At 45.2% G+C, this 17,652-nt stretch overlaps 1 protein-coding gene across 1 annotated transcript in view; it reads right to left on the minus strand.

Annotated features, from left to right (window-relative positions):
- Nucleotides 1-13,096, minus strand: part of LOC125456373 (atrial natriuretic peptide receptor 2-like) — an 86,847-nt gene extending 73,751 nt beyond the window's left edge. The window contains exons 1-3 of the mRNA XM_059648169.1: nucleotides 12,990-13,096; nucleotides 9,895-9,985; nucleotides 1,755-1,887 (exon numbers count right to left, since the gene is read on the minus strand). Coding sequence (XP_059504152.1) covers nucleotides 1,755-1,887; nucleotides 9,895-9,985; nucleotides 12,990-13,043 — 278 coding nt within the window. The 5' untranslated portion in view covers nucleotides 13,044-13,096. The remainder of the gene's footprint in view (nucleotides 1-1,754; nucleotides 1,888-9,894; nucleotides 9,986-12,989) is intronic.
- Nucleotides 13,097-17,652: the final 4,556 nt, after the last annotated feature.

The following is a 17,652-nucleotide window of genomic DNA, read 5'->3' on the forward strand; positions in this document are numbered from 1 at the left end:
ACCATTCTAGGTAACATCATCAGTGAGCCTCCGACGAAGAGCTGGTGTTATGTCCCGCTTTCTATTTATCTGGTTAGGTTTCCTTGGGTTGGTGATGTCATTTCCTGCGTTGGTGATGTCATTTTATGTGATTTGTCATAGAATGGTGACGAAACGTCTGAAAACTAACCTTCCAGCTCAGCGAGCAAACTCACATCCAAAGATTTTCTTCTTACACTCATCAGAACAGAATTGCAAGAATACCAATTCTCAAAGGCAAGAAAGATAAAGGTGCTATAGTTCCAGGAGGCCATAGGGATGCTTTCTCATTAGAGAGAGAGATGACTGGTGGGGGTTTCACCTGATGGTCACCATGCCTCAGGTGAGGGGAGAGGCCAAGAAGGAGGCACCTTCACGGCAACCTCAGCCTGTGTGGGAATTGAACCTGTTGGCATCAGTGTGGATTTGACTTCTTTATTACAATAACAATTTCTAATGCCTGAGAAGAGTGTGATCATTGATTGGCAAGTGTCCTCTGATTGGTAAAGGCAATGCCATGGGGAATGAACCAACATTGAGTGTCCCCAAGCCCTTTTCTGACTTAGAATAGGTGCAGTTCATGAACTCACCCATTTTATTTGCAAAGCACACAACTCCTAGAACACATGTTAGCAGGCTGCAAGACTGAATGATGATATTAAATTGGCTGTTTGTATAATTCTCAGCTCAAATGGGATTGATAAATGAATGACTTAAATATTTGAAACACAGTTTAAATCATTATTAGGTTTAATGTACGACGAACGGCTGAGTGTCCTGGGATTGTATTCATTAGAGTTTAGAAGGTTGAGGGGAGATCTAATAGAAACTTACAAGATAACGTATGGCTTAGAAAGGATGGACACTGGGAAGTTGTTTCCATTACGGGGGGAAACTAGGACCCGTGGGCAAAGCCTTAGAATTAGAGGGGGTAAATTTAAATCAGAAATGAGGAGACATTTCTTCAGCCAGAGAGTGGTGGGCCTGTGGAATTCATTGCCACAGAGCGCAGTGGAGGCCGGGGCATTAAATGTCTTCAAGGCGGCGATTGATAAATTCTTGATCTCACAAGGAATCAAGGGCTACGGGAAGAGTGCAGGGAAGTGGAGTTGAAATGCCCATCAGCCATGATTTAAATGGCGGAGTCGACTTTTGATGGGCCGAATAACCTTACTTCCACTCCTATGACTTATGGTCTTATTAGAGATAATGGGAACTGCAGATGCTGGAGAATTGAGATAACAAAGTGTGGAGCTGGATGAACACAGCAGGCCAAGCTTTTGTGCTCCTAAGATGTGCTTAGCCTGCTGTGCTCCAGACTTTGTTACTTTAAATCAGTATTAATTTCATTGCTAAATTGTTCTTTTTTTTCTCTTGTGTTCTTTCCATTTAAATATAGATTTTTCAAATAAATTCAAAAGTTAGCTTTAATTTGAATGATGAGAGTGTGGTAAGCCTCTCAGTGGGGGTCAGACGATCCAACCTCTAGTGAGAAAATGTTGGTAAAAGGGCCAATCCTAATCTTATGGCAAGTTCAGATTGTGGAAGATGCAAATAATCACCTCATGCAGACTGCTTTTTTCTGTTTGCAAAATATATATAATCAGGAGAGAGTCCAAACTGTAGCGAGGTTTATGTTCCATTGTTTCCCCAATTGAAAATGGTGGTGCAATGAATAAAATTGAGGGTGATTTTGGAGGAAAGGTAAGCCTCTATTCCTTCTCATTAGCTCCCACCTGTATTTCAGAATTCCATTCATGACAGCTGTCTGATAGAAGTCATCGGAAGCAATGAGGGCATAGGTGACATTGAATTCCTCCCCACTCCGCACTTTCTCAGGAGGTCTGATGACCCAGCTCATCTCCAATCCTTAAAACAGAGAGGAAGAAAATCACACTAAACAGGAGATAAACAGGGCTCTGTAATTACATAACTACACAACTGAAAAACCAAAGAACTCCTGCACTTCATTGTCTACAGTCAAAAGCTGGGGTAATGTTCCACTTCTTCACTTGTCCTTTATCTGTTTGAGAACGCGCCTGTGATAGGATGGTAATTTCATGTTATCAGAACAAAAACTGGAAGAATGCACTGTATCTCTCTTAAATCCCATTGTGTCACTGATAGGGGTTGGTTAGCTGGCCGGCTGGTTTGTGAGGCAGAGTAATGCCAATAGACTGAGTTCAATTCCTGCACCATCTGAGGTTGCTGTGAAAGACCAATTTTCTCATTCTCTCAATTCACCGAAGGTACAATGACCCTCAGGTCAGGCCACCACCTATCACCTCCCTCTAATGACAGAGCAGCTCTCCAGGACTATTGTAACTTTACCTTTTTAATTCACTGACCGCAGCACAAATTTATGCAATTTACTTAACTACTAATTTGGACAATCAAATGTTTTGTGTTTTTTTTCCTATTCATTTGTGTAGTTATGTAATTACAGAGCCCTGTCACTGGCTGGGACAGCATTTCTTCCCTGTGTTAACAAGGTGTCGAGCTGGATGAACACAGCAAGCCAAGCAGGATCAGAGGAGCAGGAAGGCTGGCGTTTTGGGCCTAGACCCTTCTTGAGAAATTTCTTTTCTGTCCTTAATTGGCCTTGAGAAGGTGGTGGTGAACTGCCTTCTTAACCCAAGACAACAAAGTGTGGAGCTGGATGAACACAGCAGGCCAAGCAGCATCTCAGGAGCACAAAAGCTGATGTTTCGGGCCTAGACCCTTCATCAGAGAGCTCCTGTTGCGTTCCTCCTGTGGTGGGTTGACCCACAATGCTATTAGGGAGGAAATTCCATGATTTTGACCCAGCAAAGTGAAGGAATGGCAAAATATTTCCAAGTCAGAATGGTGAGTGATTTGGAGGGGAACTTGGAGGTAGTGGTGTTCCCATATGTCTGCTGCCCTTGTCCTTTTAGATAGAAGTGGTCATGGGTTTGGGAGGTGCTGTCTGAGGATCTTTGGTGAATTTCTGCAGTGCATCTTGTAGATGGTACGTACTGCTGCTACTGAGCGTCGGTGGTGGAGGGAGTGAATGTTTGTGGATGTGGTGCCAATCAAGTGGCTGCTTTGTCCTGGATGGTGTCAAGCTTCTTGAGTGTTGTTGGGGCTGCACCCGTCCCCAGGCAAGTGGGGAGTATTCCATCACACTCCTGACTTGTGCCATGTAGATGGTGAACAGGCTCTGGGGAGTCAGGAGGTGAGTTACTTGCTGCAGGATTCCCAGCTTCTGGCCTGCTCTTGTAGCCACTGTGTTAATGTGGTGAGTCTGTTGAGTTTCTGGTCAATGGTAACCCCCAGGATGTTGATAGTGGGGGATTCAGTGATGGTAACACCATTGAATATCAAAGGGCGGTGATTAGATTGTCTCTTACTGGTGATGGTCATAACCTGGCATTTGTGTGGCACGAATGTCACTTGCCACTTGTCAACACAGCCCGGATATTGTCTCGATCTTATTGCATGTGAACATGGGCTGCTTCAGTATCTGAGGAGTCGCAAATGGTGCTGAACATTGGGCAATCATTGTCAAACATCCCCACTTCTGACCTTATGATGGAGGGAAGGTCCAATACTGAAACCTTCAGAACATTATAGACAATGGAAGAATAATTTCAGTGCCTCCTTATCCCTTTTGTAGATCAGTTATCTATAAAATATTTATATTTCTGGTATCTACGTCATGGACTGACTGACTGGCCTATGTAAGTGCCAATGATGCTGTGGAATGTTGGAAAACATTCAGTCTTGTAGCTGGCAAGCGGATCAAAAGCAGACTAGGAGCAAAGTTTAAACAACTCCTCTCTCACTGACAGTGGAATCCATCCTTTGAGACACATCAAACCTGAAGCTGAGTTCCAATTCATCAATAGCTCAGGAGCAGCTGTGAATGGAAGTTATACCATTTTGGGGACTTTGCTCCTGAAGCTGAGGGCAAGCAGGATCGTTCATCTTGGAGTATCATGCTCCCAGTAATTTCACTGTGATTACGATCAGTACCTGCTGGCGTCATCGTTTGGATTTCAGCAACATTTTGATGGTTGTTGTGTGCAATAATCCAACTGTCCACTCACAATGCAGGATACAGACTTGTGATTTCTATTGTAAAGAGATGTTATTTATCTCTGGATATCATGAATCAAAATTTTGCTGTCGTAGGTCATGAGAGACACTTGACCTTAATTTAGGACAGCGCGGTGGTTCAGTGGTGAGCACTGCAGCCTCACAGCGCCAGGGACCAGGGTTCGATTCCAAGCTCGGACGACTGTCTGTGTGGAGTTTGCACATTCTCCCCATGTCTGCGTGGGTTTCCTCCAGGTACTCCGGTTTCCTCCCACAGTCCAAAGATGTGCATGCTGGGTGGATCGGCCATACTAAATTGCCCGTAGTGTTCAGGGGTGTGTGGGCTATAGGGGGATGGGTCTGGGTGGGATGTTCTGAGGGCTGGTGTGGACTTGTTGGGCCAAAGGGCCTGTTTCCACACTGTAGGGAATCTAATGTCTGAGTGAACAACACAACATTAGACATAAACCTGCCTGCCCTGGTCGACCCATCGTCTCAGCCTGCTCCTGCCCCGCCGAACTCATCTCCACCTATCTGGACTCCATTTTCTCCCCCTTGGTCCAGGAACTCCCCACCTACATCCGTGACACCACCCACGCCCTCCACCTCCTCCAGGACTTCCAATTCCCTGGCCCCCAACACCTCATCTTCACCATGGACGTCCAGTCCCTATACACCTGCATTCCGCATGCAGATGGCCTCAAGGCCCTCCGCTTCTTCCTGTACCGCAGGCCCGACCAGTCCCCCTCCACCGACACCCTCATCCGCCTAGCCGAACTCGTCCTCACCCTCAACAACTTCTCTTTTGACTCCTCCCACTTCCTACAGACTAAGGGGGTGGCCATGGGCACCCGCATGGGCCCCAGCTATGCCTGCCTCTTTGTAGGTTACGTGGAACAGTCCCTCTTCCACACCTACACAGGCCCCAAACCCCACCTCTTCCTCCGGTACATTGATGACTGTATCGGCGCCGCCTCTTGCTCCCCAGAGGAGCTCGAACAGTTCATCCACTTCACCAACACCTTCCACCCCAACCTTCAGTTCACCTGGGCCATCTCCAGCACATCCCTCACCTTCCTGGACCTCTCAGTCTCCATCTCAGGCAACCAGCTTGTAACTGATGTCCATTTCAAGCCCACCGACTCCCACAGTTACCTAGAATACACCTCCTCCCACCCACCCTCCTGCAAAAATTCCATCCCCTATTCCCAATTCCTCCGCCTCCGCCGCATCTGCTCCCACGACAAGACATTCCACTCCCGCACATCCCAGATGTGCAAATTCTTCAATGACCGCAACTTTCCCCCCACAGTGATTGAGAACGCCCTCAACCGCGTCTCCCGTATTTCCCGCAACACGTCTCTCACACCCCGCCCCCGCTCCCGCCACAACCGCCCTAAGAGGATCCCCCTCGTTCTCACACACCACCCCACCAACCTTCGGATACAACGCATCATCCTCTGACACTTCTGCCATCTACAATCCGATCCCACCACCCAAGACATTTTTCCATCCCCACCCCTGTCTGCTTTCCGGAGAGACAACTCTCTCCGTGACTCCCTTGTTTGCTCCACACTGCCCTCCAACCCCACCACACCCGGCACCTTCCCCTGCAACCGCAGGAAATGCCACACTTACCCCCACACCTCCCCCCTCACCCCTATCCCAGGCCCCAAGATGACATTCCACGTTAAGCAGAGGTTCACCTGCACATCTGCCAATGTGGTATACTGCATCCACTGTACCCGGTGCGGCTTCCTCTACATTGGGGAAACCAAGTGGAGGCTTGGAGACCGCTTTGCAGAACACCTCCGCTCAGTTCGCAACAAACTACTGCACCTCCCAGTCGCAAACCATTTCCACTCCCCCTCCCATCCTTTAGATGACATGTCCATCATGGGCCTCCTGCAGTGCCACAATGATGCCACCCGAAGGTTGCAGGAACAGCAACTCATATTCCGCCTGGGAACCCTGCAGCCTAATGGTATCAATGTGGACTTCACCAGTTTCAAAATCTCCCCTTCCCCTACTGCATCCCTAAACCAGCCCAGTTCGTCCCCTCCCCCCACTGCACCACACAACCAGACCAGCTCCTCCACTCCACCCACTGCATCCCAAAACCAGTCCAACCTGTCTCCGCCTCCCTAACCTGTTCTTCCTCTCACCCATCCCTTCCTCCCACCCCAAGCCGCACCCCCATCTACCTACTAACCTCATCCCACCTCCTTGACCTGTCCGTCTTCCCTGGACTGACCTAGCCCCTCCCTACCTCCCCACCTATACTCTCTCCACCTATCTTCTTTTCTCTCCATCTTCAGTCCGCCTCCCCCTCACTCCCTATTTATTCCAGAACCCTCACCCCATCCCCCTCTCTTATGAAGGGTCTAGGCCCGAAACGTCAGCTTTTGTGCTCCTGAGATGCTGCTTGGCCTGCTGTGTTCATCCAGCCTCATATTTTGTTATATTAGACATAGAGTGTGAGCTGGATGAAGGGAGCAGGCCAAGCAGCATCTTAGGAGCACAAAAGCTGACGTTTTGGGCCTAGATCGTTCATCACAAAAGGGGGATGGGGAGAGGGTTCTGAAATAAATTGGGAGAGAGGGGGAGGCAGATCGAAAGTGAGTAGAGGAGAACACAGGTGGGATGGAGCCTGTAAAGGTGAGTATAGATAGGGAGGGGATAGGTGAGGACGGAGAGGTCAAGGAGACGGGATGAGGTTAGGAGGTAGGGAATGGAGGTGTGGCTTGAGGTGGGAGGAGGGGGTAAGTGAGAGGAAGAACAGGTTAGAGAGGCGGGGATGAGCTGGGCTGGTTTTGGGATACAGTGGGGGGAGGGGAGATTTTGAAGCTTGTGAAACCCAAATTGATACCATTGCTTGGGGACTGCTTTGCAGAACACCTACACTCGGTTCGCAGTAAACAACTGCACCTCCCAGTCGCAAGCCATTTCAACTCCTCCTCCCGTTCCTTAGGCGACGTGTCCATTCTGGGCCTCCTGCACTGCCACAATGATGTCACTCATAGGTTGCAGGAACAGCAACTCATATTCCGCCTGGGAACCCTGCAGCCCAATGGTATCAATGTGGATTTCACAAGCTTCAAAATCTTCCCTCCCCCTACTGCTATCCCCTCCCTACCTCCCCAACTATACTCACCTCTATTTGCTCCTTCCCTACCCCTTTAACTTGTCTATCTCCTCTCCACCCATCTTCTCCTCTATCCATCTTCGGTCCGCCTCCCCCTCTCTCCCTATTTATTTCAGAACCCCCTTCCCATCCCCTTCTCTGAAGAAGGGCCTAGGACTGAAACATCAGCTTTTGTGCTCCTAAGATGCTGCTTGGCCTGCTGTGTTCATCCAGCTCCAGATTCTCCAGCATCTGCAGTTCCCATTATCTCTCTCACAACATTAGACATGTTGGCTTAGGTAAGGGTTTTTTTTTAAGTATACAGAAACATAGAACTTTGGAGTAAGGGATACAATTTAGCCCTTTGAGATATTCTGAAATCTAGTCCCCTATTGAATAGTGGATTCAGAGACCCAAACTAAACTCGGGAGAACACAGTTGAAAATCTAAGGATCTAAGATCTGTAGGCCGAGTTGTAGATGCTGTGTATGGTTTTCTCACTGAGCTGGTTCGTTCGTTAGCAGATGTTTCATTACCCTGCTGGGTGACATCATCAGTGCAGCCCCTGATGAAGCGCTGTTGTGTTTTCCTGCCTGTTATTTAAAGTCTGAGTCTGTTGGATTTGATGATCTCATTTCCAGTTTTCCTTCGCAGTGGTGTATATAAAGGGTCCAGTTCTATGTGTTTGTTGAGGGCCTTCTTGGTGGAGGAACAGGCCTCTAGGAATTCCCAAGCTTGTCTCTGTTCGTCCTGTCCGAGGAGCCTGGGGCTGTCCCAATTGAACTGGTGGTTCTCCTTATCCATGTGACTGGAGATGAATGAGTATTAGTCGTGTCTTTTTGTTGCTAGTTGGTGTTCATGTATTCTTGTGGCCAATTTTCTTCCTGTCTGTCCAATGTAATGTTTGTCATAGTTCTTGTGTGGAGTTTTATATATTATGTTGGTTCTGTTTATAGTGGGTAAGGGACCTTTGGTTCGAGTTAGCAGTTGGCGTATGGTTGGTGTGGGTTTGTGCGCTACTCTGATGCCCAATGGTTGTAGGAGTCTTGTGGTCAGTTCGGACATGCTCATGATGTAAGGTCATGTGGCGAGTGTGTCGGGGCGTGCAGTATCTTCCTGGTGTTGTACGTGTGATAGGCATTGTCGAATCCAGCTGTTTGAGTGTCCGTGGTCCTTAAATAGTTAGTGGAGATACTTTTCTCCTTTTTGGTGTAGTTCCAGGTTGTTACAATGTGTTGTCACTCATTTGAATAGTGTTTTCACGCAACTTTGTTTGTGGGTGTTGGTGTGGTTACTGTTGAAATTCAGTACTTGGCCAGTGTGTGTGGCATTTCTGTGTACCATCAGCAGGAATTCCCCGTTGGCCCTGCGTTCTAACCTGACGTCCAGGAATGGGAGCTTTTCATTCCTTTCCTCTTCCTTGGTGAATTTGATGCTGGTGAGATCGTCATTTATTAGTTGGTGTGTCTCCTCTAGTTTGGTTCATTTGATGTTGAAGAAAGTGCTGTCCATGTCTGGGGTCCATAGTTTGGGTTGGATCTAACTGGGACCCAATACCAGGAGAACACAACAGCGCTTCATCATAGGCTGCACTGATGATGTTACCCAGCGGGGTAATGAAACATCTGTGGAATAACAAACCAGCTTGGCGAGCCAACCAACCACAACAGTTGAAAATCCTATCTTGAGAGGAAGGTTAGGGTCAAGTATTGATTAAAAAAGGTGACTATTTGCTGTTCAATTAACATAAAAAAACCCAAATGAGGGGAAGCAAACATGCTTGGTGTGGCCCATATGTGATTCCAGTTCTACACCAAGATAATTGCCTCTCACCTGCCGTCTGGAGTGTACCAAAAGGCATTTCATTATCTCAAAGCGTCTGTATAGAATTAACACATGGATTGCATTGAAGAAGCTGAAAAATAGAGAGATTACGTTGGAGCTGTACTGCACTTTGTTCAGGGCAGAGGTGGAGTACTGTGCGCAGTTCTGGTCACCACACTATAGGAAGGATATGATTACACTGGAGGGGGGTGCAGTGAAGATTCACCATATATTGCCTGGGTTGGGGCTGTTTAGTGAAGAAGAGAGGCTGGGTAAGCTTGAGTTGTTTTCTTTAGAGTAGAGAAAGGGAGTCTGACAGATGTCTACAAGGCTATGAGAGGCGTGAACAAGGTCGATAGAAAGCAGCTATTCTCCTTAGTTGAAGTGTCAATAACAAAGGGGCAACACTTTGAAGTGAAAAGCAGGAAGTTTGGAGGGATTTTCATCAGAGAGTGAGTCGGGGTGAGAATTCACTGCCTGGGAGGGAAGTTGAGATGGAAAAGCTCATAATTGTTAAAAAGTGCTTGGATAAGCACTTGAAATGTCAGAATGTCCAAGGCTACAGGCCTAGTATGGGAAAATTGGGCTAGTATACATTGATTGGTGCAGACTTGATGGGCCAACAGGCCTCTTATGTGTTATACATCTCTATGATCTCTAATTAGAGCTTGCTGGGGTTCACATCTCACAGGAAACAAAACCACAAAATAGTGTGGGGAAAACTAAGTGAAAAAGTACAATCACTATACTCAGGCTAATTTCACTTCAATTGATGATGATAATCAGTGCCTCAAACATTTCCAAGTCAATCACACATACGCATAGACAGTACTTTAACAGTGTAGGATTTAGTCAACATGGGATCTTACCAGCACAGTCTATCATGTTGTGTTCATCTGGGTGCTCCATGGGCCAACAGTCATATTCTGTGTTATCTAAGTCATGCCAAGATCGAGTAACCTTAAAAGAAAGATTAATCCTGAACAGTCACATTTGCATTGCTCTCAATTGTCATCTCCCCACTGGCAGAAATAGTTTCTTGCTGTCGACTTTATCAATTTCTTAATCAACTTAAACATCTCAACTGGTCTCCCTGCTATAGGAAAGATGTTGTTAAGCTTGAAAGGGTGCAAAAAAGATTTACAAGGATGTTGCTGCATTTGGTGGGTTTGAGTTCTAGGGAGAGGCTGAGAAGGCTGAGGCTATTTTCCCTGGAGTGATGGAGGCTGAGAGGTGACCTTATAGTGGCTCATAAAAACATGAGGGGCTTGGAGAGGGTGAATAGCCAAGGCTGTTTTCCCTGGGTAGGAGTGCCCCAAACTAGAGGGCCTAGGTTTAAGGTGAGAGGGCAAAGATTTAAAAGGGACCTAAAGGGCAACTTTTTCATACAGAGGGTGGTGTGTGTATAGCATGAACTGGCAGACGAGGTGGTACAGGCTGGTACAATTACACATTTAAAAGGCATCAGGATGGGTACATGAATAGGAAGGGTTTAGAGGGATTTGAGACAAATGCTAACAAATGGGACTAGAGTAATTTAGGATATCTGGTCGGCATGGATGAGTTCAACCAAAGGTTCTGTTTCCGTACTGTACAACTGTATGACTCCATATTTGGGGAACAGAGGATCTCTTCTTTACCACTCTAATCAATACCTTTCACTTTATCCCTGGGCATCCTCACCATCTGTTCCACTTGCTCCTCCTCATTGTCTGTCACGAACCTAAAAACCATGATTTTCCAGCTCCTTTCAGTTTAGAAGAAGAGCCATGTTAGACTCAAAGAATTAACTTTGCTTCTCCCTCCACTGATGCTAGCAGACCAAGTGAGTTTCTCCACAATTCTGTTTTTATTTATGGCCTTATTTCACAGGAGATGGAGTATAAAAATAGGGAGGTCTCACCAAAACAGTAAAAGGCACTAGTTATTTGACATCAATAATACTCTGGACAGTTTTAGTCCCCTTGTGCAGGAAAAATTGGAGGCTGAACAGCGAAGGTTCACTAGGTTGATCACGGGTATGGAGAGGCTGCCTTATGAGGAAAGGTTGGGTATGAGGAAAGGTTGGGTATGGGGAAAGGTTGGGTATGGGGAAAGGTTGGGTATGAGGAAAGGTTGGGTATGAGGAAAGGTTGGGTATGGGGAAAGGTTGGGTATGGGGAAAGGTTGGGTATGGGGCAAGGTTGGGTATGAGGAAAGGTTGGGTATGAGGAAAGGTTGGGTATGGGGAAAGGTTGGGTATGAGGAAAGGTTGGGTATGGGGAAAGGTTGGGTATGGGGAAAGGTTGGGTATGGGGAAAGGTTGGGTAGATTTAGCTCGTACACATTAGAGGTTAGAAGAACGAGAGGTGACCTTATTGAAGCGTACAAGATTCCTCAGGGACTTGACAGGACATAAGATATAACAGATGTAGGTTGTCTCCCTCTGTGGGAGAGTCTAGGGCCAGGCAGCATCATCTCAGAATAAGTCCCATTTGGTTTAGCTAGGTCACACTTGAAGTATTGTAGAGGTTTACCAGGATGTTGCTGGATTGGAGTTTATTAAGCTATAATGTAAGGTTGGGCAAACTGGGATTGTGTTTGTGTCAGAGGCTGAGGGGCAACCTGTTAGAAGAATGCAAAGGGATGAGAAACTCGGTTAGGGTGGATAGTTGGGGCCCTTTTTTATCTCAGGTGGAAATGCCAAATACCGGGGAGCATAGGTTTAAGGTGAGAGGTGGAATGCTGAAAGGAAATGAAGGCACAGGGTGGTAGGTGCCTGTAATGTGTTGCCAGGGGAGGTGGCAGAAGTAAATACTTTGGCATTATTTAAGAGGCATTTAGACAGACACATGAACAGGCACAGGCAGGGAGCAGAGGGATATTGGCCATTTGCAAACAGATGAGATTAGTTTGGAATAGAATCATGATCAGTGCAAACATAATGGACTGAATGGTCAGTTCCTGCGCTGAGTTGTTCTATATATGTATGATTTATGTACACTTGAAACAGGGATGAGGAGGAACTTCTTCTCTCAGAGGGAAGTGAATCTGTAGAATTCTTTACCACAGAGGTCTGTTGAAGTTGGGTCATTATGTCTATTTAAGGCTGGGATAGACAGATTTTAAATCAGTTCGGGGATTGAGGGTTATAGAGAAAAGGCAAGAAAGGGTAATTGAGGATTATCAGGTCGGCAATGATCTCATTGGATAGCGGAGTAGACTGGATGGGCTGAACGGCCTTGTTCTGCTGTTATATCCTATGGTTTTTTTGTTTGGACACCTACAACCCATGAAAGAATAAAAGGAGAAAGAAATTAGGTCATGGCTTAGTCCACAAATTTACTGATGAATTTACTACTTCATGTCATTGCAAACATCAGGAAGAAAGTTTCAATCTGTTAAGTCAGGGCTAGAAGTAAGTGAACCAATTTATCTCCCATGAGGGTATCTCCCTTAAGTTGATTTCAAGGCAAAACCTGGCTACAAACGCAGAGAAACTCACAGAATCATAGAATCCCTACAGTGTGGGAACAGGCTCATTAAACAGGTGCAACGTACAAATTCCTCAACCTCTTATTCTGAACATCACATCGACTGGATTAATCTCACCTTTGTGATGGCATCAGGAACACACGCTGTTTTCAGAGGGAAAAGGGCCATCATCTCATGCTGACAGACTGGGGTTTTTAAAAAACTTGTATTTTCGTCAAAACACACGATAGCAAAATCCTTATCATTGAAGCAAATAGAATCGGACTCAGCGTTTTACTAACTGGTCAAGAAGAGGAGTATAACATTGTGCTCCCAGTCAATACGTTTGATACTCATTAATATCTTGATTATTTCACACAAAAAGCTCCTCTCTGTTTCCATTAATAAAAGTGACGCATTGTTTAATTGTACTCATTCTGATTAAATAAAAATTAATCTAGGTTATATTTTCTGTGTAATGATATTTCGGGAACTAACCAAGCTTACTTACCATGAAGAAAAGAGGGAAGATTTGTAAAACCGCCCTGTGTCTCTTATGTTCCATTGCTGATATCTTTGCAATGTTTCCTCTGTAGTTGTTCCTGCTACTTCTGTCCAGGTCTGTCACAAACACTTGATTATGGGTTTTTTTCCAATCACTGATAGGTACAGTGGAAGTTGATTAATCATTATCTCTAGTGGCCATGATTAAGGTCCCTGCTGTCAAAGGAAGGCAAAAAATAAACCTAACAATCTTCAGCAGATGGCTTTGTCATCTTAATCAGAGAAATAACATGCTTGCTCCCTCCTTGGATATCAACAGCCTAAATGTATATTTTTAGCAGCATTGGTTTACAATCACAATGTCTGATGTTATTGAGAAATATAGAGACAAGGGGGACTGAGGGATACTTTTCATCTTTTTATGAGGTTTGGGAGTCGATAGCAAGTCTGTGGTATCAGGTCATAGTTCTGAAAGGGTTAATCTTCATGTTACATTGTCTCTGGCACCCTGACTAATGTCACACACACACTCTGAGGGTGAAGACAGGAGTTCTCCTCCAGCTTTTCAGGAGCAGATGTATTCAGAAAGGTTCCCTAAAGTCTTAGTTCATCCTGGCTGGCCAAAAGGTAGTTGGACTTATTGCTATCTTGTAAAAAAGTTCTTGTTATCCAAGAATACTAACTCTTTTGTGTATCCTCTACAGTGACCACTAATCACAAGATAGGCCCAAGAAAAAACAGAGACAGAGGAGGCTAGGTGGCAGTGAATTACCTCAATTAACTAGTACCATGTACTGGTAAAGGTGGTAAATACTGTAAGATGAGGAAGTTACCTGGGAAAATACCACAAAGGCCCTCATTTCTTTCCACCCCTAATAGCCATCAGGAGGTGGCAAGTTGCTTCTTTGAGCTCCTGCCGTCTGGTACACCCACTCTCATGATGTTGAGGAAGGAGTTCCAGGATTGTGACCAAGAAACAGCAAAGGGATGGTGATATATTTCCAAGTCAGGATGGTGTGTAGTCTGGGGGCAATTTGTAGGGATTGGTGTTTTCATATATCTGCTGACCTTCTGGGAGGTTGAGGTCATGAGTTTGGAAGGTGGTGTCCAAGGAGAGTCATTGCAGTGCATTTTGTAGATGTGTCACTGTGACACTGTGTGTCAGAGAGTGAGGCGGGCAAGGTGATTGACAGAGGGTCAATTAAAAGGATTCCTTGTCCCAGATGATGTTGGGGCTTCTTGAGTGTTGTTGGGGCTGCACCCATCCAGGCAAGTGGGGAGTATTCCATCATATTTATGACTTGTGCCTTGTAGATCGTGGGCAGGCTTTGGGGAGTCAGGACTTAAGATAACAAGGTGTAGAGCTGGTTGAACACAGCAGGCCAAGCAGCTTCAGAGGAGAAGGAAAGCTGACATTTTGACCCTTCTTCAGACCCTTTTGCATCTCTGAAAGTCAGCTTTCCTGCTCCTCTGATGCTGCTTGGCCTGCTGTGTTCATCCAGCTCTGTACCTTGCTATCTCAGATTCTCCAGCATCTGCAGTTTCTTCTATCTCAGGACTTAAGTTACTTGCTTTGTAGCTTCTGATTTGCCCTTGTAGCCGTTGTGTTTATGTGGTTAGTCTAGCTCAGTTTCTGGTCAGTGCTTACCCCTAGGATGTTGATGGTAGGGAATTCAGCGATGGTAATACCATTGAGTATTAAGGGAAGCTGGACCAATTCTCTCTTGTTGGAGATGGTCATTGCCTGGCAATACTTGTTGGTGTGATGTTCTTTTGCCTGAGGCGCAAATAACTACCAAACTGTTGGAGGCTCAGCAGCAACTACAAACCCGTATTTTTCAGAAGAGGCAGAGGAGAAAGTGGGAGAAGGTTGATCATACTGGGGTAAAGAACGTAAACATTTAAGTGGAAGCATTATTGTGCTAAATACGACCTTATTGAGAGTATTGCAGCACTGAGATGTTCTCTCGACGTGCCACTAACCGTGGTTTATGTTCTATTACATGTAAGACTATTCTTTTCCAAGTTGTTAATTGAAATAATCCAACATCCCAAAGGATGCAATTAGCAACAGGAATCCAGCTGAGTTCATCTTTCCAGTATCCTAAGCCCAGATGAAACAGTGAAGGACCAGGCACACTTACACACAGATAATGAAATGTGAGGCTGGATGAACACAGCAGGCCCAGCAGCATCTCAGGAGCACAAAAGCTGACGTTTCAGGCCTAGACCCTTCATCCCGAAATGTCTGCTTTTGTGCTCCTGAGATGCTGCTGGGCCTGCTGTGTTCATCCAGCCTCACATTTCATTATCTTGGATTCTCCAGCATCTGCAGTTCCCATTATCACTCACACTTACACACAAAACTGGAGGGGGCATATGCTGCCCACCAGGAGACTATGCCATGCTGAGAATCCCTCATGAGCTGGGCAATCAGCATCACCCGCAATTTTTGGCTTTCACAAATATGCTCACCACAAGGGTGAGGCATTGGCCTTGTGGTATTATCACTGGACTGTTAATCCAGAGACCCAGATAATGTTTTTAGGGCTCAGGTTTGAATCCCCCCATGGCAGATGGTGGAAGTTGAATTCAATAAAGAATCTGGAATTGAGAATCTAATGATGACCATGAATCCATTGTCAATTGTTGGAAAAACCCATCTGGTTCACTCATGTCCTTTAGGGAAGGAAACTGTTATCCGTATCTGGTCTGGCCTATATGTAACTCCAGACCCACAGCAATGTAGTTGACTATAATCTGCCCTCTGGGGAATTAGGGTTGGGCAATAATTGCTGGCCTAGCCAGTGACACCCTCATTCCGTGAATGAATAAAAAAATTGTCTCAGTAAGTGTAACATGTCTAGCTCCAGACCTAGTAAATATTCTGCATTCAAAAAGCTTGATGTAGGTATCCACCCAGGTTTGTATGTGACTAACCAAAGAATGTACCTGACAATATAAGGCCTTATTATATAATGAACTAATATGAAGAATTATTATAGAATCATAGAATTTCACAGAACAGAAGAAGGCCATTTGGCCCATTGTGTCTGAACAAACTCCTGAAACAGCTACCCAGCTAATCCCATTCTCCTTCTCTATCTCCATAGGCCTCCAACATCATCACTTTCAAATATATACCCAGTTCTCCTTTGAAATCTCCTATGGAATCTGCCTCCTCCACTCTCCCAGGCAGTGCATTCCAAATCCTAACAACTCTAAGTAAAGAAGTTTCTCCTCATCTCACTCTTAGCTCACTTGCTGACAATATTGAAATTGTGACCCCTAGTTCCTGACATGCCAACTAGTAGAAACCGAATACCCTCTTTACTCCATCAAAATTGTTCATAATTTGGAACACCTCAATAACGTCACCTCTTAATCTTCTCTGCTCCAAGGGGAATAAGTCCAAATTCTCTAATCTTTCCCTGAAATTAAAATCCCTCATTCCTGGTATCATTCTAGTAAATCTCCTTTGCACTCTCTCCAGGGCTTTAACATCCATCTTTAAGTAAGACACATAGAACTGAACACAATATTCCAAATGTAGTTTGACTGATGATTTGCACAGATGAAGCATCACTTCCTTGCTTTTATACTCTATGCCTCTGTTTATAAACCCAAAGATCTTATGAGCTTGGCCACCCTCAGAGAATTATGTATGTGAACCCTAAGGTCCTTCTGCTTCATGCTTGTACCATTGAACCTCTAGTGTCTTTCCATATTTCTTCGACAAAAATGCATTACCTCATTCTCTAAGGAATTATTATGATGTGCAATCACTAACACAGGATTGCTTTAGTTACTTTGTGCCAATGGTTTTGCTCCTGCTACCTATATCTGACCCTTTCTGTAAAGCTTTAATTTGCTTTAATTCACTGATTTATTCGATGTGGCATTGTTGGCTCAAAAGACATTCATTGCCAATCCTAACTGCCCTTGAGCTGCCTTCTTGAACCCCTTTAGTCCACAGTGTGGTTCGGGAGGGATTGGTGAAGATGCTGTCTTGGATGCCTAACAATCAGCTATTTTTTCTGGATGATGTTGAGTTCCTGAGCTCCCAATGACAGTGGAGTGCACTCTAATTCTCTAAAACCTCACTAATTCACTGATTACAGCATTCATTTCAATATTTTAACCAGTTAACAAAATGACCAATTAGATACTTTATTTTAAAGCAAAATACAGTGTGGAAATCTGAAACAGATGTAGAGAATGGCGGAGAAAGTTAGCAGGTCTGGCAACATTTTTGGAGGGAGAGGAAAACAGAATTAATGGTATGATTCTTCTACAGAGCTGTTCTGATGAAGGGTCACTGGGGTTGGAAATGTAAACTCTGTTTCTCTCTCCTCAGATGCTACCAGATCTGTTGAGTTTCTCCAGCACTTTCTGTTTATGTTTCCTTACTGCACCATTAGTGGTCATGTTTGTTGCATTCGACCTGAAGGATCCTTCCCTCAACCTCTCGGTCTGACCTTTGCTCAAATGTAACCAAAAACTTACTGATTGGCCAAACTTTAGTTCATCTGTTTTAACATCACCTCATGTGGCTCAGTGGCGAGCTGTGTTTGATAATTGAAGCACCTTGCTGACTGCCTTGTGTGATATGAATGTAATTTGTTGTTGTTTTAATGAAGCCAGTGATTAATTTGAAAGAAATCAATGTT

The sequence above is a fragment of the Stegostoma tigrinum genome, chromosome 8 (assembly GCF_030684315.1).
Source record: "Stegostoma tigrinum isolate sSteTig4 chromosome 8, sSteTig4.hap1, whole genome shotgun sequence".
NCBI classification, from domain to species: domain Eukaryota; kingdom Metazoa; phylum Chordata; class Chondrichthyes; order Orectolobiformes; family Stegostomatidae; genus Stegostoma; species Stegostoma tigrinum.